Raw genomic sequence first — 23,446 nt, 5'->3', positions numbered from 1 at the left:
AGAGCTCAGAAAAGACCTCTATAATATAGTTTCAGGTCTGTTATGGCTAGGCCATCTTTGTTTGCATTTTTTCATTAATTCCTTTGATATTCTTGGCCTTTGTTCTAGATGAATTTTGTCACCCTGCTTCTTTCTCTGATTTGGTTAAAAAATCACTATTCCTGTCACTGCAATAATCTTTCTAAAAAGGGTAACTTTGTGTGTCACTATATATGATCAAATACATTTGAGTAGTTTTCCCAAGAAATGGGGTCAACTTAATAATTTTGAAAAGACATTCTCTAGCTGTTACTGTGAAGATGTATGTTTCATATTTTTTCCTACCCTAGAACTATTTGGCAGATATAAAATATGTGATAGAATTTCAAAAGAAGCTAGTAATTTAAAAAAATAACAAGTCTATAAAATGCTGAATAATCTTGATTCATTCATTCAGAGAAAAATGAGTGCTTAGATAACCAGAAGTATCTTCTTTCATTTGTTCATGTCACATAGTATTAAATGGATTAAGTTTTTATATTTAACACTAAATATAAACTAGCTAGTTCTACTTTTGTTGATATAAATTACTATGTTTGAATGAAATGCGGATGAGTATATCCCTGAGAGTGAAAGAGCCCAGTTTTATTTCTTTTTTTTAAAAATTCTCAAACACCTAAATCGCTGTACACTACATTATGCCAAAGAGATACCAGTAATAATAAAGGCAAAGGCAAAGTTCTATGAAGAACTTTAGGACGTATTCCAAACCCACATTTCCTTCTCTAGGGCAGAAACATCATCTTCCTCCCTAAATTTATTAGTCTTTCCCAATGGAAACAAGAATGATGCAGTGGACCAGGGTTTGAATTTTGACCTTGCCACTTAATAACTGTGTGATCTTAGGCAACTTTCTTAAACTGTCTTGGCCTTAGTTTTCTCATCTGTAAAATAAAAAGTTTACATTAGATGTCCCCTGGGTTCCCTTTGCAGATCTACCTATTACTCAAACTTTCCCTAGTTTTTATCAAAGGCCTACCTGTAGTATGTCTGGCCATCTTTCAAATAACTACATTATATTTCAAGCTAGGTCAGTATTGTAAGGAACAAAGCAACAAAGCAATAACAACAGCTCAAATTTACATTGCATTTGACAACTTCAAAAGCACTTTCTTTACTTCACTTGTGAGGCAGATTGTACAATTATGATCATCTCCTCTTTACAGATGAGGAAAGTGAGATTCATGAAGAGAAAGGCCATCCCCAAGTTCGCCCAGCTGGCAGCAGCAGGGTAGGAAAGACCCCCGTCTTCCAATGCAACAGTGTTACTTCACTCCATCATACTACTTATATCAAAATATCTTAATGCAAGAGTGTAAATAACCCTGGGGTCATCCAGAATGAGTGTTACATAAATGCTAGTTAGTAATTATTTCTATAATACTCCTAAAAAAGGCAAATATTTTTAAATAATCTGTCAGCCTGTGAGCTGCAAAGGGAACAAAAAAGGCTGATTTAAATGCACACTAAAAATAGCAGGGAAAAAGCTAGGAATAAGATAACTTTCACAGGACCAATTTATAAAAAAGGAAAATTAAAGTAACTTCATGTGGAAAGAAACTGAAACCCTCAAGTGTGTAACTTATTGGGAAGAAAGTACAGTTGATGATTTTATGGCTTCTAACTTATGAAGGAATGAAACAAAACAAAACAAACAAACAAACAAACAAAAAAGAGCCACATTCCCTTATGAGAAACAGCTTTAATATGGTTTTGACATTCAAATATTTGTGTAGTGTTCCCAGTCTACCAATAAGCAAAAGCCTATACAGATAAACAGAGAATGCAAAAATTCTAAGATTGAAAAATCCATAAGAGAATTTAAATAGCTTACCAGGCTTAATAACGACCCAGCCACCCCTTTCTTGCTGGTGCATCCAGGCTCGCCAGCCTCTTGCTCCCTTTTCTCCAACCCGAGGTTCTCCACTATCCCAAAAAGGTTCAAAGAATTCCACCTGTTAGGTGAAGAAAAATGAATACAAATTTTAGAAATGAGTAGTCAAAGTATGTACATTTTGCTCATATGTGCAAACAGTATGTGCAAAGTACATATGAACAGAGGTTCTATAAATGCTGGCTAGGCTCTATAAATCTTGGGTCAGGATTAACTTTTTATCACATAGATCATAACAGTGGCAACACTGGACTTAAAATTGGAAAACTACAGGCAAATAACTTAAATTCAAGGAGTCTCAGGAGGAAGATGCTGCTTCTGGTATAGCTGTTGCTGATACTACTACTTAGCTCTAAGAGGGTGTTACAAAGAAAGCACTTGGAGAATTACTGGTGTGGTTTAAAAAAAAATAGTACTAGACTTGTTCAAGAAACATAAAAAAACTTAATCCCGACTCTAAAATTTACTAGCTATATAATTTATAATTTAACCACAGAACAAACAGGAGGCTAGAGAGATTAATAGAATCTTAGAAAACTAGATGGAGCTCTAGAGAAAACTGAATAGAGACAGAGAGGAAAACACCTTTTGCTTGGCAGTACATGGCACCTCCACAAAAACTGGCCATAAACATCTCAAAATCAAATGCAGAAAAGTAGAAATAGTAAATGCTTCCTTTTTCTATCATTAAGAAAAAGAAAAAAAAATTCAAAAAAGGGTCAGGGAAATATAGGCTAAAAACCAATTAGAAATTAAATAATCTAATTCTAAATAATGAATGGGTAAAACAACAAAGCACAGAAACAATCAATAATTTCATCCAAGAGAATGACAACATTGAAACAATATACCAAAACCTCTGGGATGCAGAAAGCAGTGCTTAGAGGAAATTTTATATCTCTAAATAGGTACATAAATAAAATAGAGAAAAAGGAAATCAATGAATTGGGCAAGCAACTAAAAAAAAACAAAAACAAAAACAAAAACCCAAAAAACAAATAACAAATTTAAAAGAACAAATTAAAAACCAAATTAGAAATTCTGAAACTCAAAGGAGAGATTAATAAAACTGAAACTAAGAAAACTACTGAATTAATTAATAAAACTAAGAGTTGGTTTTATGAAAAAATCAACAAAGTAGATAAACCTTTGGTTAATTTGATTAGAAAAAGAAAAAAAAATTACTTACATCATTTATTTCTCACAGAACAGTTTTGGGGAAAGTACTTTGTAAGCTTTAAAGCTCTACAGAAATGTGAATTCTCACATGTACAAAAATGAAAAAAAAAAAAAAAAAAAAAAAAAAAAAAAAAAAAAAAGACTTCTAACAGCCTGGCTGTATATCTTATGAAAACTACTAGAAGCACAGCTGATCGAAAAGAGATACATGATAGGCATAAATAAGTGATAGATATCAGTGACAATTAACGTGTAGCATAAAAGATACTATTTAGGAAATGTTATGACCAAACAATGAAGTGCTATACTGCTATCCACACAAAGATGCTGCTGTTGTTTTTTTAAAAAACCTAGAGGAAGAATTCATCCATTGTGTTAGGTTGATACATCTTTGATGAAGAAAGAGTGAACAAAAAGAATCATCCAGAATGAGTAGGAATGGATGCGCTAAAGATCTGTATTACTTAAGTAACCATATTGATGTGACTGCACACCTGTTGAAATAATAATTATGAATACCACAGTAACATTAATAGGATTATGTACTCTTTAATAATAATTTAAAGATGTGGTGTTAAAAAGCAACAGAGAAATTGAAAGAAAAGATCGTACAACATGAATTTTGAATAATCTTGTGTATTGTCAAAATAGCATAGTCTCATATGGGCAGACCAAGATAAATGGCTCAATGATAATAGTGCATTCTGGAGATGTGAGGATTATCTGCCTTTGAAATTAGATGTTTGTACTGTATGTACTATGTACCCTTACAATAAGAGGAGAAAGTGCCATCAAGAGGAAGAAGAAAAAGCAAAATAATACAAAAAATGTGACGTGATTAAAATTTCTACAGTTAACAAGCCATCAGATACCTCAATTGCACAAAGACTGTACACTGGGAGCTACAATGTCTAGGCAAATTTTTGAAAGGGGCCTGAGATTAAAGTAATTCTTGGAATTCTCTGCTCTTATTTCCCTCCATTTGGTTACCACTGCTACAGAAGTGGAAGAGGGTCACAAATGAGCAAGGGCCATTTTGTATTTTAGTCCATTTCATGAGTTACTAGGACTCTCAAAATTTACTTCCTGACAGCAAATCTTCTGATAATGAGGCCTTTCATATTTAGTTAACCTTATTCTCAGACAACAGGATCAAAGTTTCCCACTAGGCCTCTAGTCAAAGCCTTTCCAATCTGGATGAACCAAAAGAGTTTGAATTTCATTTATATCTTTAGAGAATGCTAGATCACCATGACACTAGGAAGACACATCTGAGTAGGATTTTTGCTGAGGTTACTCCATGCTGAAATTAACACAATATAAAAGATATTCAGAGATTATTTTTCAAGTATTCTCAAAGAAAACTGCAAAAGAATGTAAAAGAGCACAAATGGTGCTTTTACTTAAAAAATGAAACAAAAATGCTACTGAGTATGCCTGCTATCTCATTTTTTTTGAGCACTGAAGAAAACATGAGAAAAGATAGCTTTCACAATTTTCTATAGTAGACCTCATCTTTGCAGTCCTATAACTAAGAGGGGGCTCTCAAAAAAGTTGTGAGCTCAATGATTTGGAAATTTCTTCCATTAGTAGCTAGATTTTTTACAAAGCACAAAAAGTGCTTTATATAGTTCTCTTATTAGATCTCACAACAACCTTGTGAAGTAGGTGTTGTTATCCCCATTTCTATTTACCATATCACCTAGCTCCCCATTCACCCCTACCAATCCTGCATGACTCAACTTTCAATGACCTCTCCAAAGCCATTCACCCAATATGGCGGAAGCTTCCTTTGCTTTCTCCTGACATTGCAAAAGTACCAGCTAAACAATCTGGCTGTTCATATCATCTCTTGTCGTTGTGATGACAAGCCCAGCTTCATTCCTATCATACAATTCGTTGATGTTCCTCACTGGGTATTTGTGGCTGTCTGATCACATCCATCATGCCCCTTTCTACTGTGATGTGAAGGCATTTACTCCTTCAAAGACTCCTTACACATCACTGGCAGAATACTGGTATTAAAGATGGGCCTTTGCTTTCACAGGAAGTATGAGGTCGTTAAAGGAGCTTTATAATCTACTGATGGCAATACAACCCACATATTAGACAAGTTTTGTGGATTATTCATCCAAATTCAAGTTCTTATCATTCTTAATACAGATGGTGTTTCCCAAGTGAATAATCAAATGAGTAACTATACATCTCTTCCAAGAGATGCTATAGTTTTTGAAGATTGATGCAATCAACACAATGTCATCTGCAAACAAAAGTGTATAGAGATCTTCACTATCCACAAAGAATTTCTCTTCAAAATTGGATCTACTCTGCTTCTCCTCTATCATCCTTTAGTAAGCATCTATTCCCTATCTCGTTTCTTATGCATGGTGTCTGTAACTGGAGCATGGCTAAGCATTTATTTCTATTTTTACATTTCTTGAAAAATAGGATGGGAAATATTTTGTTGAAAAATAGCCCATAACATGGTGTCTTGCTCTACTTAATTAACTTTTTTTTCAAGCAAACAATAAGCACAATAGAACTTCAGTCAATTATGACATGGTGATTCTGCAGTCCATTCTTGACTACTGATTGTGAAAGTCAGGAATGTCCACACAAATCAGTGACTCGTATAAAGATTTTGTATATATAAGAGAGAAGGCATATAGATTATTGGTTACTAATGTTCCTTTAGTAATTACTTAAAAGATTTGAGATTTTTTTCTACACCTTTGGCATCTTCTTTTAGACATATTTTAATTTTCTTTTTCTTTTTTTAAAATATTGATCCCTCCCTAATTTCACAACTGCATCTTCTCTAGCTCAGATCTCTATTAAATACACTTAGCCCAACTCAACTGCTTTGTTTTTAGTGCTTTTTTTTACTTCATCTATAAACATATCTAGGTCTGTGAGGGTCTAAATATGACAGCTCTACTGTTCTTAACGAAGAAAAGTTTGTTTTAATGATTTTTTAAAATAAATTCTTTTCCAGTTTTATTCTATTTGTTGTCTTCCTTCCATTTTCATGCTTAATTGCTCTTGGAATTATTTTGCTTTACCTTAAATTTTCCAAACTTTCAACTCCTTTAGTCTCTAGTACATCTCTCTCCTTTTTGAGCTAATACTGCTTTCAAGTGTCAAATCAATCTTCAAAAAATTTTACAAACAAGTTTATATTTTAATCTGCTGTTGCCTTGGCTAGATGTTACTCTAAACAGTAAATCAAGATGTTTTCTAACTAAAGTATGTAATTGGTTCCATTTCTCAATCTATTTTTTCCCCTTCCAACTACTTCTTTTCTTAACTTATATACGTTAATTTTATTTCTGCAAAAGCTCTTCAGTTTCATTTCAACAGTTATCTATTTTATCCTTCACAATTACTCCTAACCTTTGCTTAGTTAATTGGGAGGAAAAAAAAAAAAAAACTTTAAAAAAGAGAAGCTAAGTGGGGGAACTATAGAAATGGCATGTTATATACACTTTTCAACCGAGGGCCCTGTAATTACTCCTGCTTAACTGGCTGAAACTCATGGAGTAGATAATCTAGAAATGTTCATAATGTAGAAATAAAACACATCAACAAAACTTTTTAAAAGGCTATTGGGTATTTTCAGAGAACAAGGAATAGTTATGCTAACAGCTTGGAGGGGTAGTATAATGTTACATTAGCTTTGAGTATCTAAGAAAACTGGCAAATTTACAATAATTGTTTAAATGGTACTTTTGAGTTGTATCTTTTTTGACCTTCCATGGGCTATTTAGTGGTCTTTTCTCTCCAAGGGACTCACCAGTTTGGTGATCAATTCTATTGTAGTTCAGAACTTACGAACTCAAAGGATCTACCATTCTGTAATGTTTTAGGTAATCTTTGTTCCATTTTTATCTAGTATTATCCTATTTTTGAAGTTAGCTTAACTTGAAACTTGCCTAAAATCATTCTAGAATGAGGTAGAGTATAAATGTTAAACATATTTTTAAAAAATAATAGACATAAAAGTTGATTTCTTTGACTTTAATATTTGGGCTAGATTTCTGGAGGTCCTTCGGATGGGCCTTGGTCTTTAGATGGAGAAGTGATGAAAGCAGGACAGCCACCATGAGGCTGGTCAAAGATAGAATATCTATCTTCCAGTCCTTCTTAGCCTTTATATACCTTATTGTACCTTATCACAGTACACTGATGATGTGTGAACTTAGAGAACTATTATATCACCATACTAAGTACTAAGTTATATATGTGAATTAGAGAATCATTATCTATCAATTCCACTGAGTTAACACCTTGTTTCAAGTATACTTCTCCAGAGTTCTGGCTTTCTACATTTGATTACCAATATAAGTGAGCAAAACATTCCTGAAGGGAGCTCCAAATGATAACCAATGTTCGTTCTTAGAATATCAACTCATCCAAAGCTGTTATTCATTAGTGACTATAAAACAGCATTAAGCACCAACATGTGCAAATGACGAAAACTAAGTATGGATAATTATTTTCCAAAAAAACAAACTTCTGAAATTTAATTTTATCTATGATTATAGCTAAGAATAAATTTAGAAAGTGAAATTTCTTATGGCTGAAAGGTTAATTGGATAGTTAACATTAAGACTGGAAAAGAGTTAAACATGGTTTAAGAACTAGGCAATGATCAAAAGTCCAATATTGCATTCTGTTTGTCCACAGTAAAAGTTAAGTCAAAATGTACTATATGAGAAGGAAAGATACAAAATTAGGTTACCAAAAACAGGATACTTCTCTTTTAGGTTGCTATATCCTTATAGCAATAGGATACAGAACAAATCTAAAATATATTTTCCCAACGAACTTTGACTACATTTGATTTTTGTGTCATTACTTCTTTTAAAATTCTTTAAAAGTACCTGGCTTCAGAAATCACATAAGCTCTTTATTACAAAATATCAAAGACAGAAAGGCCATTAAAGCTAATCTAATATAACTCCTTCAATTTATAGATAGCACAATCTAAAATAAAAATAACAAGAGTATATAAGTTAAGGTATACAGCCAATTAGAAGCAGAATTTAAACTTGAACTACTATGAATTGGAATTTTAACTATTTTAGTTCAAGTTATGTTCTATTACACATTATATCTTCTTAATGGAATGTCCTATTCCCTAGTCACAAATTTCTCATCTGTTTATGTGTGCCTGTAACACAAATACATTATTATGTTACATACACACACACACACACACACAAATCCTGCTAATGCTATTGCTACCTTGTTCAGTAATTGTCTCATGTGAAGTAGAAGCTTCCTTCAATGTTACCCATTATACCTATGTACAAAAAAAAAGGGGGGGAGAGATTTTGACAACTGGCTAATAAAGAAGAGATAACTGAATTTTATTCAAAAGAAAAAAACAATTTAACCAGCACATTTTAGGAAAAAACTACTGATTGAAAATAACTTTTTCCATCTGACCACCATTTTACAAGTTTCTTTTTCTAGCTCTTAAATTCCAATGTGTTCAATATGGCTTCTAAAATGAAATACAAGAAATAAAAAATTACTGACCTGTCCCCTGGTAGGAAGATCTTTCACACTGTCAGGTTTGAAGAAGGTAAAGTCAATCATGGCTTGAAACAAAGAAATTGCTTTTTCAGTGTGGCCAGCTTGTCTGAGAAAATGACACTGCTGAAGAAAGAGGGCTGTAATGGGGGGGGGGGGGGAGAAAAAATCATTTTTCAACATCATTAAAAAGAGCTCATTTTCCAAAAGAGATATCCAATCCAGGAAAAAAAATTCCTCATAGTCTAAAATAGAAGCATTTCATTGCACTGAAGAAAAAAAGAGTAAAAATGTATCTATTAATTTCTAGGAAAAACAATTGTTATCAACAATAGGAATAATAATTGTTATCAACAAAATACATCCACTCATATTTTCATAACTAATCCAATTCTGGGTTAAAATATCAGAACTAAAAATGGCACAGTATGTGAAATGCATTGAGAAATTAGCCATCATTATTATCATTGGCTATCATTAACTATCATAAAATAAAAGTTTCACTAGCATTTGGAAAGCTACATAAATGCTATTAAAATATGTTGGTTTTTACCAAAAAGTAAAGAGATCTATATGTACTTTATTTAACACTAGATGGCATTATTCACCAGCAGATTTTATCATAAGCTCTTGGCCTATAATAAACAAATTAACACCTTATGATGGAATTTTTAAAAAAATTTTCACTCTAGTAACAACTACTTACATAATAAACTTCAATCATCCATAAGCAGAAAATAAATAATAATCTGATTATTTTATAAGACCAATAAATCTATTCTTGAGTAAAAAAAAAAATCAGTAAAATCATTTTTCTTAAAAATTATTGTTCTATCTTGGCAGGTTGCTTGCAAAAAATTTTTTTAGCAGGTTTCCTCTAAAAAGGACATAAAATATCAGTTGATAGAATTGCCTTATCCATTTAACTAATGTATCCATTCCCCAGAAGCAGCACATGTTCCTTATCATATTTCAAATAATTTGTACAGATTCCTATGACTAAAGAATAGTGAATTAGCATTTGTCAATACTTCAAACTGACTCAGTAAATATCTACTCTTTTATCCATCAAATTGCATCACCCTAAGTAAGGAAAAAAAAACTAAAAAACTAAGAAAAATATATCACATACTAAAATTTTTATTACACTGCTCCTAAGAGTAAAACTCCTAATTCAAAAACTATTTTACAAAATGGAAGAATTTATCTTTAGAAAACCTTATATCTATGTGTTCTTCACGTTAATATTCTGGGCTCATCTTTGAAATATCAGCAATTCACTCAATTTATATTACAACTTCTTTTGCAAAAGAGAAGCATCTGTTACATCCATATGGGAGTAGCAATGCTTACTTTATCAACTCAAGAAGCAAGACTCCAGACATTTTCAGTAGATTTTTTTTTTTGTAACACACACACACAAAGGCCCTTGATTACAACTATCTTTCTATATTTCATTTCACAGTGGTATCTTCTTACCGAACATAGCTTCTTCAGTTCCAGGCAATGCAGGATGAGATAAGATGCTCCCATCTTGTACTGCTGCCAGGGTGCTAAGGCATTTTCCATACAGATTGTGAATTTTGGATACTGTAAAGGTGCTAAACTGGCTCTGGCAAAATAAAAGGTATTTCTGCCATAAGGATGTATTATTAGGGTGTAAAAAAATCAGTTTCTGCCATTCTTTGATCAAAGTAGATGGTTCCCAGAATTCTGTACAGAGTTTCAGCCTGGCAAGCTTCAGTTCCACACTGTTCTGGTTGCTTTCAATGGCACGTTCTAAAATGGACAATTTCTTTTCCAGAATTAGCTTCAGCGATTTTCTTCTGGACTCTTGCTCTCCCTCACTGATGGTGTATAGGCTTGGTCTTTTCATCACTTCATCCTCAAAACAAAAGGAAAACTGAGTTACAATTATACATGACATGGAGTTATTCTGAGGCATTTAAATGAATTACAGTATATGCACCATCTCAAACTGGCTCTTCCTAGAAGCACTAAAAAAGCAAAATTATCGCTGCTGTCTTGACAACAGAATTAACAATTTCCTTTTTAAGAATAATGAAATTTGAGATTCTTACTTAGCTATATTTAGCCTTTTTTTGGTTTATGCCCCATCATTTAAAAAGACTGAGTTTATAATCCAATTACATTGTAAAAGAACTGCTAACAATTGTACTGAATGGTAGTCAACTGAGTGACAAAAAAAAATTCATTTCTGGGATAGAAGGAAAATGGCAACTATAAATTAATGATTCAAATATGAATGGCCAAAAAAAAAAAAAAAAAAAAAAAAAAAAAAAAAAAACCAGTGTCCACATGTTTTAGTTAACAAATGAAACAACTATTTTCTTTATTCACACTTAGGCATTCTATCTCCAAATGAGAGCACTGGTCAAACTCAGCACTGAAAAATAACACTTACTTGGAAAGACACAAATTCCAGCCACAGTTGAATATCTCTAGGATTCTCTCGAACTTTTCTGTTAAATTCCTCTACTTTAGCTTTTAGAATAACTTCTTCACTATCTTTCTGAGATATAGGTTGCTTTGTCTCTTGGTCTGAAGGACCCTGTCCTTGTAACCAGAGTGTTGTAGATTTATCATAGACTCCCAAAGGATTCACCCGACTTGAGGTAGAAGATGGAACTTCATCATCAGAGTCTTTCACTGGGATGAATGGACTGAGATCAGATGAGAATATTTCAGCTTTGCTACACACAGGAGTTCCATCACTGCTTACTGAGCGCATGCTTTTTTTAGAAAAGTAGCGTTCAAATTTCTTATGCAATTGTTTCTTTTCTGTAGAGGTACCTTCCCAAGATATACGTTGCTTTTTGGGGTTAATACCAAGGCAAGAGTTTCCCTTCCTCTTGTATCTTTAAAAATAAATAAATAAATAAATAAATTAGTAAATGGATATGTATACATTTGATTATCACAAATAGCTGGATCTCAGAAAGACCTTAGAGATGCCCTACATCAATAGAATATAGACCATTTAATAGTCTTCTTTACATTCCTCTATAGTATTTAGCACAGGGTCTTGAATATAAGAGATGATTAAGTAAAGGAAAACCTTTTAAGTCAACAGGTAAAGAAAGTTGAGGCCCAGTAAAGGGACCTGTCCAGGGAGTGGACTTTCTGCCAAAGTAACTTTGGCAGAATCAGGACCAAAGGCTTAGCCTTCTCTTTTGCATTTCTGTACTTTTTCTACTATATTACTAATTTCTTAGTCTCAGTTAAACCAGAATTCACTAGTGGCAATCTGGCAAAGCCTATAGACATCCTTTTCATCATGTTTTTAAATGCATAAAATACAATAAACAAGATTATTAAAGAAAGCAATTATAATGAAATATATATATAAAATGTATGTAAGTTTTTTTTTTTTAAAAGACTTCAAGTTAAAAATTCTACAGAAGTAAGGTTAACTCTAGCTTGTTATTTCTAAGTAAAAGCATATTTTTATAAAAAGCCAGTATAGGAACAGAAGGACATTTACTTTGTCTTTTCTTGATGAAATCTTCTATTTTTCTGAGTAATGGTATGCTCATTCAATTTCAGAAAATCCAAGGTTGTGAAAATCCCAAATTACAAAACAAATGAACTACAAAGTCATTAATCACATTGTAATCTTTATATAGAGTTCCTCCAGATTATTTAGCTGTGTGTTTTATAAGCTGCCCAACAGAGATGGTCAATAAAGAAACTTGATACCAATCATTAACATAACCAGTTTAACACATTCTCAAAGATTAATCAGAAACTTATTACATCTCTTGAGTATTCCTCAAACTAATTCAGACAGCAACTTCTCTTGTGGACAACCCTCTGATAACCCTTAGTGAGGCTATTCCTCAAGCAAAAGAAAATATCTTGTCTGTTGCCAGGGCCATACATAATTGAATGTTTTCCACTTTGATTGGACCTGCTAGACCTTTTGCTTGGATAGGGGAGTCTTTGAGAATCTAAGGTCATCTCCAACCCATGATATGACATTAAGAAATGCATAGAGTTAAAAAATTATGATATTAGAAGAAAAATACAATTAGATTTATACTCTATCTTTCAGAAAAATATTACTGCACAAATGAAGTATCATTATATAATACCATCAAGGGTATAATATGAGCTTTAGAGGAAAACTCATTTCTGTAGATTAGGTATGCTCCTGACCCTAGAAGGGACTGGTTTAACCTAAAGAGTATCAAAATTCATCTCGAGATTCATTAGAAAAATCAGTGTTAAGCCAATTATTTTAGTCAGACACTTAACCTATTCCACTTCAATAGCTGGTTAATGGGAAATTAAAATAAAACTTAGAAATAACACTTTACCTTCACAAGATTCCATTTTTCTAACAGCCTGTGAGATAAACCAAACAGGAAGTATTCATTCCCATTATTTATAGAAGAAATCAAGCCCTAAGAAGATATGTACCTTTACTATTAAATGGCAAAACAAAAGAGGTATAACTCATGTTTCTAATACTCTTTCCAGCCTAACAAATTGGAATAACAACTGGCTTTAAAAAACCTAACTTGGAAAAAGGCTAAAATATACGGATTAAAATTATTTTTCAAGTTTCCTATTTTAGAATAAAACTAAAATTGTAATTTTCTTTTTTTAATTTTTAGATATACTCTATTAGATACTCTATTAGATTATGCTCTATTGTATAACTATCTGTGTGGCCCTGTGAGACTCTCTTTGGGTCTCAATTTCCTCACTGAATAATTAAAAGGCAGGAGTATTGCTCTAATATTATCGGAGGATACCCTTCTCTCTTCATCCTACTTCAGGACCCTAGATTTTCACCATACTTTTGTGAGTCATTCATTAGGGAGGTAACCTGGGAAAGTTACATGACTATTTATAAAAAGAAAGGAGAAACCCTCTAAGGAGCCTTCCTTCTTCTCCTCCCTCCTTCAGCAGTTATCACTGGGGTCTTCTACACTATGACCCTCCCATTCTTTCTGCATTTTAATGATTACAGTTTCCTTAATATCCACCATAAGCAAATTGTTACATATATGAATAAATATTGTTTTTTAACTTCCTCTTCTTCCTGTCTTATCCTAACCTCTCTAATCTCTAATTCTCTTTTCCAATTCTTGCCACAGTCCCCTCAAAAAAACTTTCATTTTATACCTGCAAGCAACAAAGTCCCTAATGATGGCTGATAAACTAAGGGCCATGCTGAATCTAAATCAAATCTGCTTTCTTTCAAACAATATTATAAAAGATTAGCAAAAAATCAATTGGACTTTATCAAATACCTTTTGTTTTAATTATTAATATCATAATAGTACTATATTTTCCTTCTTTATGATAACTACATTAATATTATCCTCAAGAGTCATAAGGACTTTAGGGTTGTCATGTATTATACTTCCTCCCCATGCAAAATAAGTAAATAATTCTTTCTACATCTCTTGACAGGTCAGCCACAACCTCAGTCTGAACATTTCCATTGACAGGAAAGATAGTTTTAAGACAGACCATTTTTATTATTATTATTTAGATCTAAATTTTGGAAAATTCATTCTTACACTGAACTAAAAGCCATTTTCCTTTAACTGATACATCTGTCCTAATTTCATCTCTAACTAACGCATAAAATAAGAACCGCTTTCCCATGACAAACCTCCAACTAGCTGAAAACTGCTGATATATCTTCTCTTCTCCAGACTAAAACACAAGCTATTCTCATACTCCTCTCCCAAGTGACATTGTCTATGGACCCTCTTCCTATAAAGTGTGGAAATTTGATGAAAATGAATTTAAAATGTAGCACTAAGAACTAGACCTACTATTCCAAACATGGACTGACCAGTGCAGAATTAGATTATTATCTCCTTTGATCAAGACTTCTACTAATGCTGATTAAGACTGTAATCATAGCATTCTTATGGGTCACAAGGTTTTGCAAAGGTTAATGTTGAGAATGCACTTAAATGCATAACCATGCATAAGTTTTGAAAATAAAAAGCTTTAATAAAAAAAATGTTATTTTTTTGAGTGGTTTTTAATTGGTGCTTCCCTAGTCCTATAAGTTACTTTTTTTGAACTCAAGTGCAGTATTTTAAATTTATTTCTATTAAATTTCATTTTAGTTTGGGCCTATCATTCTAATGTTTCTGAATATTGATTTTGTTATCTTAAATATTAGTTATCTCTCCTAACTTTTAGACAGTCATAAATTTGATAAGCACTATTTCTATGCCAACATTTGGCTTAAAAAATAATAATAATAAAGTACTGAGAGTAGTGGCATGCCACCAGGATCCTATTGTCAGTCTGAACCAACAACCCTAGTAGCATGTCGCTCTTCCTCTTCCATCTTTAATTTAACATGATCCCTACTGCCACAAATATGTTCGATTCCCTTCTAGTTCTTTAACTGTAACTTGACCCTACTATCCTCAAGTTATTTTATACCTCTTCTTCCCTTTTTTCAGTCAAAACTCCTAGAAAAACTCTTCTATGCTAGTGGCCTCTACTTTTTGTCCTCTTATTCATAAACCATTTGCAATCTGACTCACTGGTCTTCTGATCACCAAATCTAATGACTTTTTCCCTACTTTCATCTTCTTTGATGTCCTCTATTCCTTTTTAAGTCCTTTGTTGAACTATATCTTGCCCCCCGATCTTGGATGTATTTGAAAAGCTATTTCAAGGTCCCCTAGATTATTCTGTTCTCTTGTTGATCTTATTAGCTTCCCCAGTTGTGTCAAATCTCTATCCATCACCTTTCCCTTCAAACCTCTCCCTCTTCTGAATCCCCTAATTCTGTCAAGAAACTATTCTTCTCAGATGTCCATAGCTACTTTCCAGAGATATTTGGAGTCAATAAATATATAACTATACACAGTATTACTACGTCATCATGAATCTAGATCTTTATGAGATCTGATAAAGAGAAAAGGAGTACCACATCACAGAAATAGGTAGTAGAGCTAAAGCTACTACAATACTTTCAACTTTGCAAAAGAGACTCTTAAATTGTTCTTTTTAATTCTCATGTCCTCCTCTACGAAACTGTACTCTACTCCCAGATTAATCTCCCTAATATGCACTCTGCAACTCAAAAACCTTAATTAATTAACCATCAAATAAAGTTCCAACTTCTTTATCTTGCATTAAAGGTCCTTCTCAATTTGGCCTCAATCTAACTGCATGCTCTATGTTCTAGCTAAAGTGGGCTACACCTTCCTTAACATGTTTTCCCACCTTTGTGATTTTGTTCACAACATTCTTCACAACCTAATATATTCTTCATTCTATTCTGTCATCCATTTCAAGATACTGATATCCTACTATTCTTCTAAGACCATCTCAAAGAACCATCTACTTTCTTCCTGAAACCTTCCCTTGCTCTATCTACCCTTGCCCCAACATTGGCAGTGATTTCTCTCTCTTTTAAGTTATAATACAATATACCTTTTTTATGCCTTCATTACATTTTTGTTGTTGGAATTGTGGCTGTTTATGTGCATATCTTAACTCTCTTGTCAGATTGTAAACTCCTTGAGAACAAAGACTATATTTTATTTATGTGTGTATCCTCTCAGTGTCTTATTAAACAAAGTGCTTATTAAATTAAAAAAATGAATAAATGTTATCATATACTTGTTTTGGCTTCAGGGTAAAAACAGACATTATTCTGATACTCATTACGAAGGAAAGTAAAAAAGAGAATTGGATTAGAATGGAAGAACTCATGACAATATATTACAATCAATAAATTATTTCTAGAAATTTTAAGGACAAAACATAATGTGTACCTTGCTATATCTCCACGATAAAGCGATTTATACTCCCAGTTTGCTGGATCTGGTCTCTTATCTGTTCTGAAAGTTTCTGTTGTCAGGGTCTGAATGTCATCAAGCCAAATAAGGCGGCTTCCACCGTTGTCAGTGGCATTATTTTCTTGGCTGCTGGACAAAGGGAGGTGGAGGAGAAAGGAGAGATAAAAAAGGAAAGAGAAGAGAAAAAGATTTTTTTAAATCTCAGCTAAATATTTATTATTTGTAAAAATAAGCAAAGTTAAATATTTGAAATCTACAAAGTATCAAACATACCCAAATGTAAACTACATGCCAGTGAAAGTGAAAGTACAGGAATCTCAATTCAGTGAAACGGATAAGAAATGAATAGTGGTCAAACTATACATAACCATGCATACAATATCTGAAAATTGTGTCTCTCTCCATATAGCATATATTCCCTAGTTAAGATGTATAGAGTCATGATCCTCGTTATTTTATACTTCAAAAATAACACAATTCATCAATGTAGGTATCCCCTCCTCTGATACATATCATATCCTCTATATATTTTAATTGATGGTTCTTGAATTTCTGAGGCCACCAAATCATCTAGTATCCAACAGTACAGTGATAAAGTTTTGAAACTATTGTCTTCTGACAAAAGACAACACATTCCATCACCAGATCTGTACTTGAAATCTTTTTGGCTTGACAAAATTTTGAAGGGTTTAGGCTATGAATGCAGGGTCAACTCCCTTCCATGAAGCATCAGAGGATAACTTTAGGAGTATTAGAATAATTATAATAGTTCACATTCCTCCAGGATTTACAATTCACAAATTACTTTTTTACAGAACTATAAAGTAATTAGTGCATATATTATTATTTTTACTTGGAAAGAGAAGTTCAAAGGAATTAAAAGTGACTTATAGTCAGAGGGGTTATGTCAGAGCTGAACCTAAAACTCAGGTCTTCCAGTGGTTTTTCGATTACACCACAGTGCATCCCATCTTAAATTACTTCCTTCCTTCCTCCGATCTATCTATCCATCCATCCATCCATTTATCTATCTATATTATCTCACCTCCAAAGTGGGCTGTTTTCAGAATTACAGATATTAGAACCAAAAAGGTCTTTGGGAATGATCTAAACCAAGTTCCTCATTTTAAAAGTGAGGAAAATATGGCCCAGAAAAGTGAAGACAGGAAGACAGAACTGGGAATACGCAATGAAAGTTGTAGGGAGGCAGATTTCAGTTTTCATTTAAAGAAAATTTTCTTACCTTAAACTATGCAAAAGTGAAATGTGTTTCATTAGGAGGTAGTGAGCTCCCCGTCACTAAAGGTCTTCTACTAGAGGCTGACTAAGTTACTGGGGATAGAATTATTGTTAAGATATAAGTTGAATGGGGCAGCTAAGTGGTGCAGTGGATAGAGCACCAGCCTTGAATTCAGAAGGACCCAAGTTCAAATCTGATCTCAGACACTTAACACTTCCTAGCTGTGTGACCCTGGCAAGTCACTTAACCCCAGCCTCAGGGAAAAAAAAAAAAAAAAAAAATATATATATATATGTTGACCTACATGATCTCTCTAGAACCGAGTCTATAATTTATTTAAGGTCCCAATACTCATAAGTAACAGAGGTCTCTCTCATCCCACTCTCTCACTTTTGGCTGCATTCCTACTATACCTACTATACCAATGCTATCAGTTTTGTCTTAGAAGGTTAATAAACTTTATTCAAAATGCATTAGGAAGTTAACTTGGCAGGGTTCAGCTAGGTCTTACTTCAGGGTTGGAATCTATTTGATTTCAAATATGATGAGTTCTAGAGTGATACATATATATAGACATATTTATATCACATGTTGAGGGTAAGATGGGATACAGAGTTGGCTATCAGCACTATATTCCAGCACTCTGGAAGGAAACAAATTTTTCTTAATATCCCCTCCTTGAATTTACTCCAAATATCTTAACATAAATTGTGCAGGCTTTTGAAGTATTAAAACTAGAAATGGAAGAATCCTTAAGAGGATTTATCTTTTTAATAAGCCTTGGGGGTAAGGAGGAATAGAACAAAACTAGTTCATAATAGTGCTGAAAAAAGGCAAGTAGTTAAGAGTTCAAGCAATTACTAATAGTTATTCTATCATTGCCTATGGCTATATTGTCACAGAAAAAAGTTCCAAACCATACTATTCCTATATTAGACATATGAGGAAATGTTTTGGGAATTCCAGAAGTGGTAAGAAGAGGAGCATTCCTAGTCTGTCTCTACATTGATTCCCTTTGGGAAAAAAATGACTGAAGATTTTTCTCTGCCAGTTCAGAAATTGAAGGGAGTAAAGAAGGGAGGGAAATCTCATTAACTGGAAGTGTCTGAAAGCATCCCGGAAGAAAATGGAAAGCCAAGTTGGAGGAAGGAAGGAACAATATCCAGATGTCCCAAAGTCAGGTGATCAAGTGCACACTACCCTGAGAGTCAACAACTTATCTCTATATCATTAGACATTCAGTTCAGTAAGCAGTTCTGATTTAAGTGGGAAAAGATTCACTCCTATCTTGAAGGAGAAGAAAAGTTCCCCCAGAAAACAGGAGGTCAATAATCATAGTCCTTAAGATAGAGAAAAAAATCACTTCCAGTTGATCAATGATGGACAGAGGTAGCTACACCCAGAGAAGAAACACTGGGAAGTGAATGTAAATTGTTAGCACTAATATCTGTCTGCCCAGGTTGCATGTACCTTCGGATTCTAATGTTTATTGTGCAACAAGAAAATGATATTCACACACATGTATTGTACCTAGACTATATTGTAACACATGTAAAATGTATGGGATTGCCTGTCATCGGGGGGAGGGAATAGAGGAGGGGGGGTAATTTGGAAAAATGAATACAAGGGATAATATTATAAAAATATATATATATATAATAAAAAAAAATTTAAAAAAAAAAAAAAGATAGAGAAAAAATGACAGAAGGTGATTCCCTCCTAAGGGAAAAAGAAACCAGCTCTTCTGCATCCAAATATAGAACCCCAGGAGACGGACCTACATTTATGACATCAGAGGAACTCCCACACACATTAGTGCCCTTAGTTCTTTCCCCACCTGGGTATAAATTAATCAGTGAGATAAGATCCGGGGAAGACTAAAAGGGACTATGCAAGTTCTAGGCAAGATAATGAAGAAGACAGTTAATAAGAATATGTATAATTAATATGTATTATTTAGCTCAACCTTAGTAAGGCTTTTAATTTTTAGCACAATGTCAATAAACTAATCAAACGAAATCTGAGCTACACAAATGCCACCATTTGTGTTGACATAGAATGGATGAAAAGTTATATCTACAAAGTTAAGTACAGGCTAAAACTAAGTATTTCCCAACATAGCTCTTCTTGAATTTTAAGAAACTCCTTTATGATGTCCCTCCCTATGAAAAAGAGACTCACAAGTTGTTTAATATGAAGATTCAATTGCAAAAACATTTATTATCTACAAAATGCAAGACATTCTGCTAGTAAACAGAAATAGAGATGAAAAAATGGAAATCCTGACCTTCAAAGATCTTATAATCTATTTCCAAGAATATGACATTTAATGCAGATGAACAAAATCAAAGGTAAAGCATCGTCACTGTTCAGTAGTTTTTCAATCATGTCCAACTCTTCCTGATCTCATTTAGGATTTTCTTGGCAGACAGACGGGTGTGGTTTGCCATCTCCTTCTCCAGCTCATTTTACAGATGAAGAAACTGAGGCAAACAGGGTGAGTGATTTGCCCAGTATCACACACATCGAGTAAACGCCTGAGGACAGATCTGAATTCAAGAATAAAAGTCTATCAATTCAGCCACCTAGCTCCATGAAGATAAAGTATAGTAAGGGAGAAAAGGAGATGCAACAAATTGCTCAAGTAGAGCCTAAGACAAAAGAGAACACTGAGGGGAATGGCTGACTACTTCATGAAAAGACAGGTCAAGAGCCAAGTCTAAAAGAAGAATCTTTTCCTAAAAGAAGGATTCAGCAGCCAAAGATGAGCACAGAAGGCATACTTTAGGCATGTGGAGAATGGCCCATAGGAGGGAAGTGGGGGCGACAGATATAAGACAGAGAATAACAATTAGTAGTCTAGCAGAAACTTAAGAGTATCTAAAGAACAATCGAGTTTAATTAGGCTGAAAAGAGAGGTTAAGCAGAACCAGAGTGTGTTACCTCTGAAAAGTCATGCTAAGGAGTTTACATTTTACTAGAAGACTTTCAAAAGGTTTTTAAGCAGGAGATAACAGTCTTAACTACACATCAGGAAAATTAAACTGGCAGCTTTATTAAATAAAGTGGGCAGCTAGGTGGTACAGGAGAGAAACCACCCGGTCTGAAGTAAAGAAGACTCATCTTCCTGACTAAAAATCTTACCTGAAATGCTTACTAGCTTACTAGTTGGGTGACCCTAGACAAATCACTTAACCCTGCCTGCTTTCATTTCCTCATCTGTAAAATAAGCTGGAGAAGAAAATGACACAGCTCTCCAATATCTTTGTCAAGAAAACCCAAGTGGAATTATGAACAATTGGACAAGACTGAAACTGAACAACAAGGATTAAGAAGATGTTAGTCCAGCCCAAGAAAAAGAGATAAAGCCTTATTATTAGGCTCATGGCAGTCTGAATGGAGAGAAAGGGGTATATTTAATATTGTTATAGAAGTAGAATAGGCAAACTTGTCTAAGGAAGTAAACGACATAAGTCTGCTTCCAAGAAAAGCAGCTTCTGAGGGGGCAGCTAGGTGGTGCAGTGGATAGAGCACCAGACCTGAAGTCAGGAGGACCAGAGTTCAAATCTGGTCTCAGATACTTAACACTTCCTAGCTGTATGACCCTGGACAAGTCACTTGACCCCAGCCTCAGGAGGAAAAAAAAAAAAACAAAAAAAAAACAAAGAAAGAAAAGCAGCTTCTGGTTAAGATTGCATTGACAATTCATTTTTGGAAACACAAGCCAGCTCAGGGTTCTAAAAGAAGTAGTTGCTCACAAACTGGGAAAACATTTTTACAGTTAAAGGTCCTGATAAAGGCCTCATTTCCAAAATATAAAGAATTGACTCTAATTTATAAGATATCAAGCCATTCTCCAAATGATAAATGGTCAAAGGATATGAACAGACAATTCTCAGATGATGAAATTGAAACTATTTCCACTCATATGAAAGAGTGTTCCAAATCACTACTGATCAGAGAAATGCAAATTAAGACAACTCTGAGATACTACTATACACCTGTCAGATTGACTAAGATGACAGGAACAAATAATGATGAATGTTGGAGGGGATACGGGAAAACTGGGACATTGATGCATTGCTGGTGGAGCTGTGAACGAATCCAACCATTCTGGAGAGCAATCTGGAATTATGCCCAAAAAGTTATCAAACTGTGCATACCTTTTGATCCAGCAGTGTTACTACCGGGCTTATATCCCAAAGAAATACTGAAGAAGGGAAAGGGACCTGTATGTGCCAAAATATTTGTGACAGCCCTTATTGTAGTGGCTAGAAACTGGAAACTGAGTGGATGTCCATCAATTGGAAAATGCTTGGGTAAATTATGGTATATGAATGTTATGGAATATTATTGTTCTGTAAGAAATGACCAGCAGGACAAATACAGAGAGGCTTGAAGAGACTTACATGAACTGATGCTGAATGAAACGAGCAGAACCAGATCATTATACACTTCAACAACAATACTGTATGAGCAGGAGTCCTCAAACTACAGCCCATGGGCCAGATGAGGCCCATGAGGACGTTTATGCAGCCCGCCAGGTTATGGCAAAATCAGACCGGAAGTGACCTTCGACCTAAACTTGCGTTAGCAACACACACTTCCGGCACTGGGCTGAGGTTCATAGTTTTTGTTTTTACTATAGTCTGGCCCTCCAACAGTCTGAGGGACAGTGAACTGGCCCCCTATTTAAAAAGTTTGAGGACCCCTGCTGTATGAGGATGTATTCTGATGGAAGTGAATCTCTTTGACAAAGAGAAGATCTAATTCAGTTCCAATTGATCAATGATGGACAGAATCAGCTACATCCAGAGAAGGACACTGGGAAATGAGTGTAAACTGTTTGCATTTTCGTTTTTCTTCCCAAGTTATTTTTTACCTTCTGAATCCAATTCTCCCTGTGCAATAAGAGAACTGTTCGGTCCTACAAACATATTGTATCTAGGATATACTATAACATATTTAACATGTATAAGACTGCTTGCCATCTAGGGGAAGGGGTGGAGGGAGGGAAGGGAAAAGTCAGAACAGAAGTGAGTGCAAGGGATAATGTTGTACAAAATTACCCAGGCATATGTTCTGTCAATAAAGAGTTATTAAAAAAAAAAGGAGTTGCTCATTTTAAAATGTGATGGGTTATGGTAAGTAAACTACAGAATGGATTAGAATTTGCATTAAAACTGAAGAACCTTTAATCTAATAACTTAGGAAATGAGGATACCAAAATTGTACAATGATTGTACAACAAATATAATTTATTTAATATTAGGCAGAAGACATGAATTTGGTTATTAATGGTAAGTTATGGTGGGGTCATTTCCAGAGAACCGAAAGTCTGAACCAGGAAAGATAAAAAGAAGTAAAAGTGGAGATTTCAGAACTACATAAACTGAATCTGAAGCTAGAAGTGAAGGAGACTATTCAGTTGTTGTTAAGGGGTAAATCTACCAGTACAAAGGACATCTTAGAAGCAAAGAATCAGAGATGTCATCTGCCAAATAAATTAATTTAGTTATAGGCAGTGTGTTGTTAGTTAAGCAAAATGTGGGTTAATTCAGTTTATTAGTGATTCAACAAAGAAGTAACACACTTATCAAGGAACTTTTATAGACAATACTGAAGAAAGAGGATCTTCAAATTTCCTCTTCCAGAATTGAGTTAACTTGAGAACATGGATTTTTCTCTTTCATGTGCTCTTTTCTCTAAGTGCTCACTTACCTACAAAGATACTGAATGAAC

At 33.9% G+C, this 23,446-nt stretch overlaps 1 protein-coding gene across 3 annotated transcripts in view; it reads right to left on the bottom strand.

Annotated features, from left to right (window-relative positions):
• The window catches only part of NRDE2 (NRDE-2, necessary for RNA interference, domain containing), a 71,925-nt gene that overhangs the window by 27,358 nt on the left and 21,121 nt on the right, over window positions 1–23,446 (bottom strand). For 2 of the 3 annotated variants that reach the window (XM_074289733.1, XM_074289735.1), the window contains exons 4-8: window positions 16,441–16,593; window positions 11,076–11,529; window positions 10,130–10,535; window positions 8,657–8,790; window positions 1,874–1,994 (exon numbers count right to left, since the gene is read on the bottom strand). In XM_074289733.1, the coding sequence (XP_074145834.1) occupies window positions 1,874–1,994; window positions 8,657–8,790; window positions 10,130–10,535; window positions 11,076–11,529; window positions 16,441–16,593 (1,268 nt within the window). The remainder of the gene's footprint in view (window positions 1–1,873; window positions 1,995–8,656; window positions 8,791–10,129; window positions 10,536–11,075; window positions 11,530–16,440; window positions 16,594–23,446) is intronic. The other variant, XM_074289734.1, reaches the window with a different exon arrangement.

The sequence above is a fragment of the Sminthopsis crassicaudata genome, chromosome 2, assembly GCF_048593235.1.
Source record: "Sminthopsis crassicaudata isolate SCR6 chromosome 2, ASM4859323v1, whole genome shotgun sequence".
Classification (NCBI taxonomy): domain Eukaryota; kingdom Metazoa; phylum Chordata; class Mammalia; order Dasyuromorphia; family Dasyuridae; genus Sminthopsis; species Sminthopsis crassicaudata.
The sequence above is the reverse complement of the archived record's forward strand: the minus strand, read 5'-3'. Positions and strand labels throughout refer to the sequence as shown.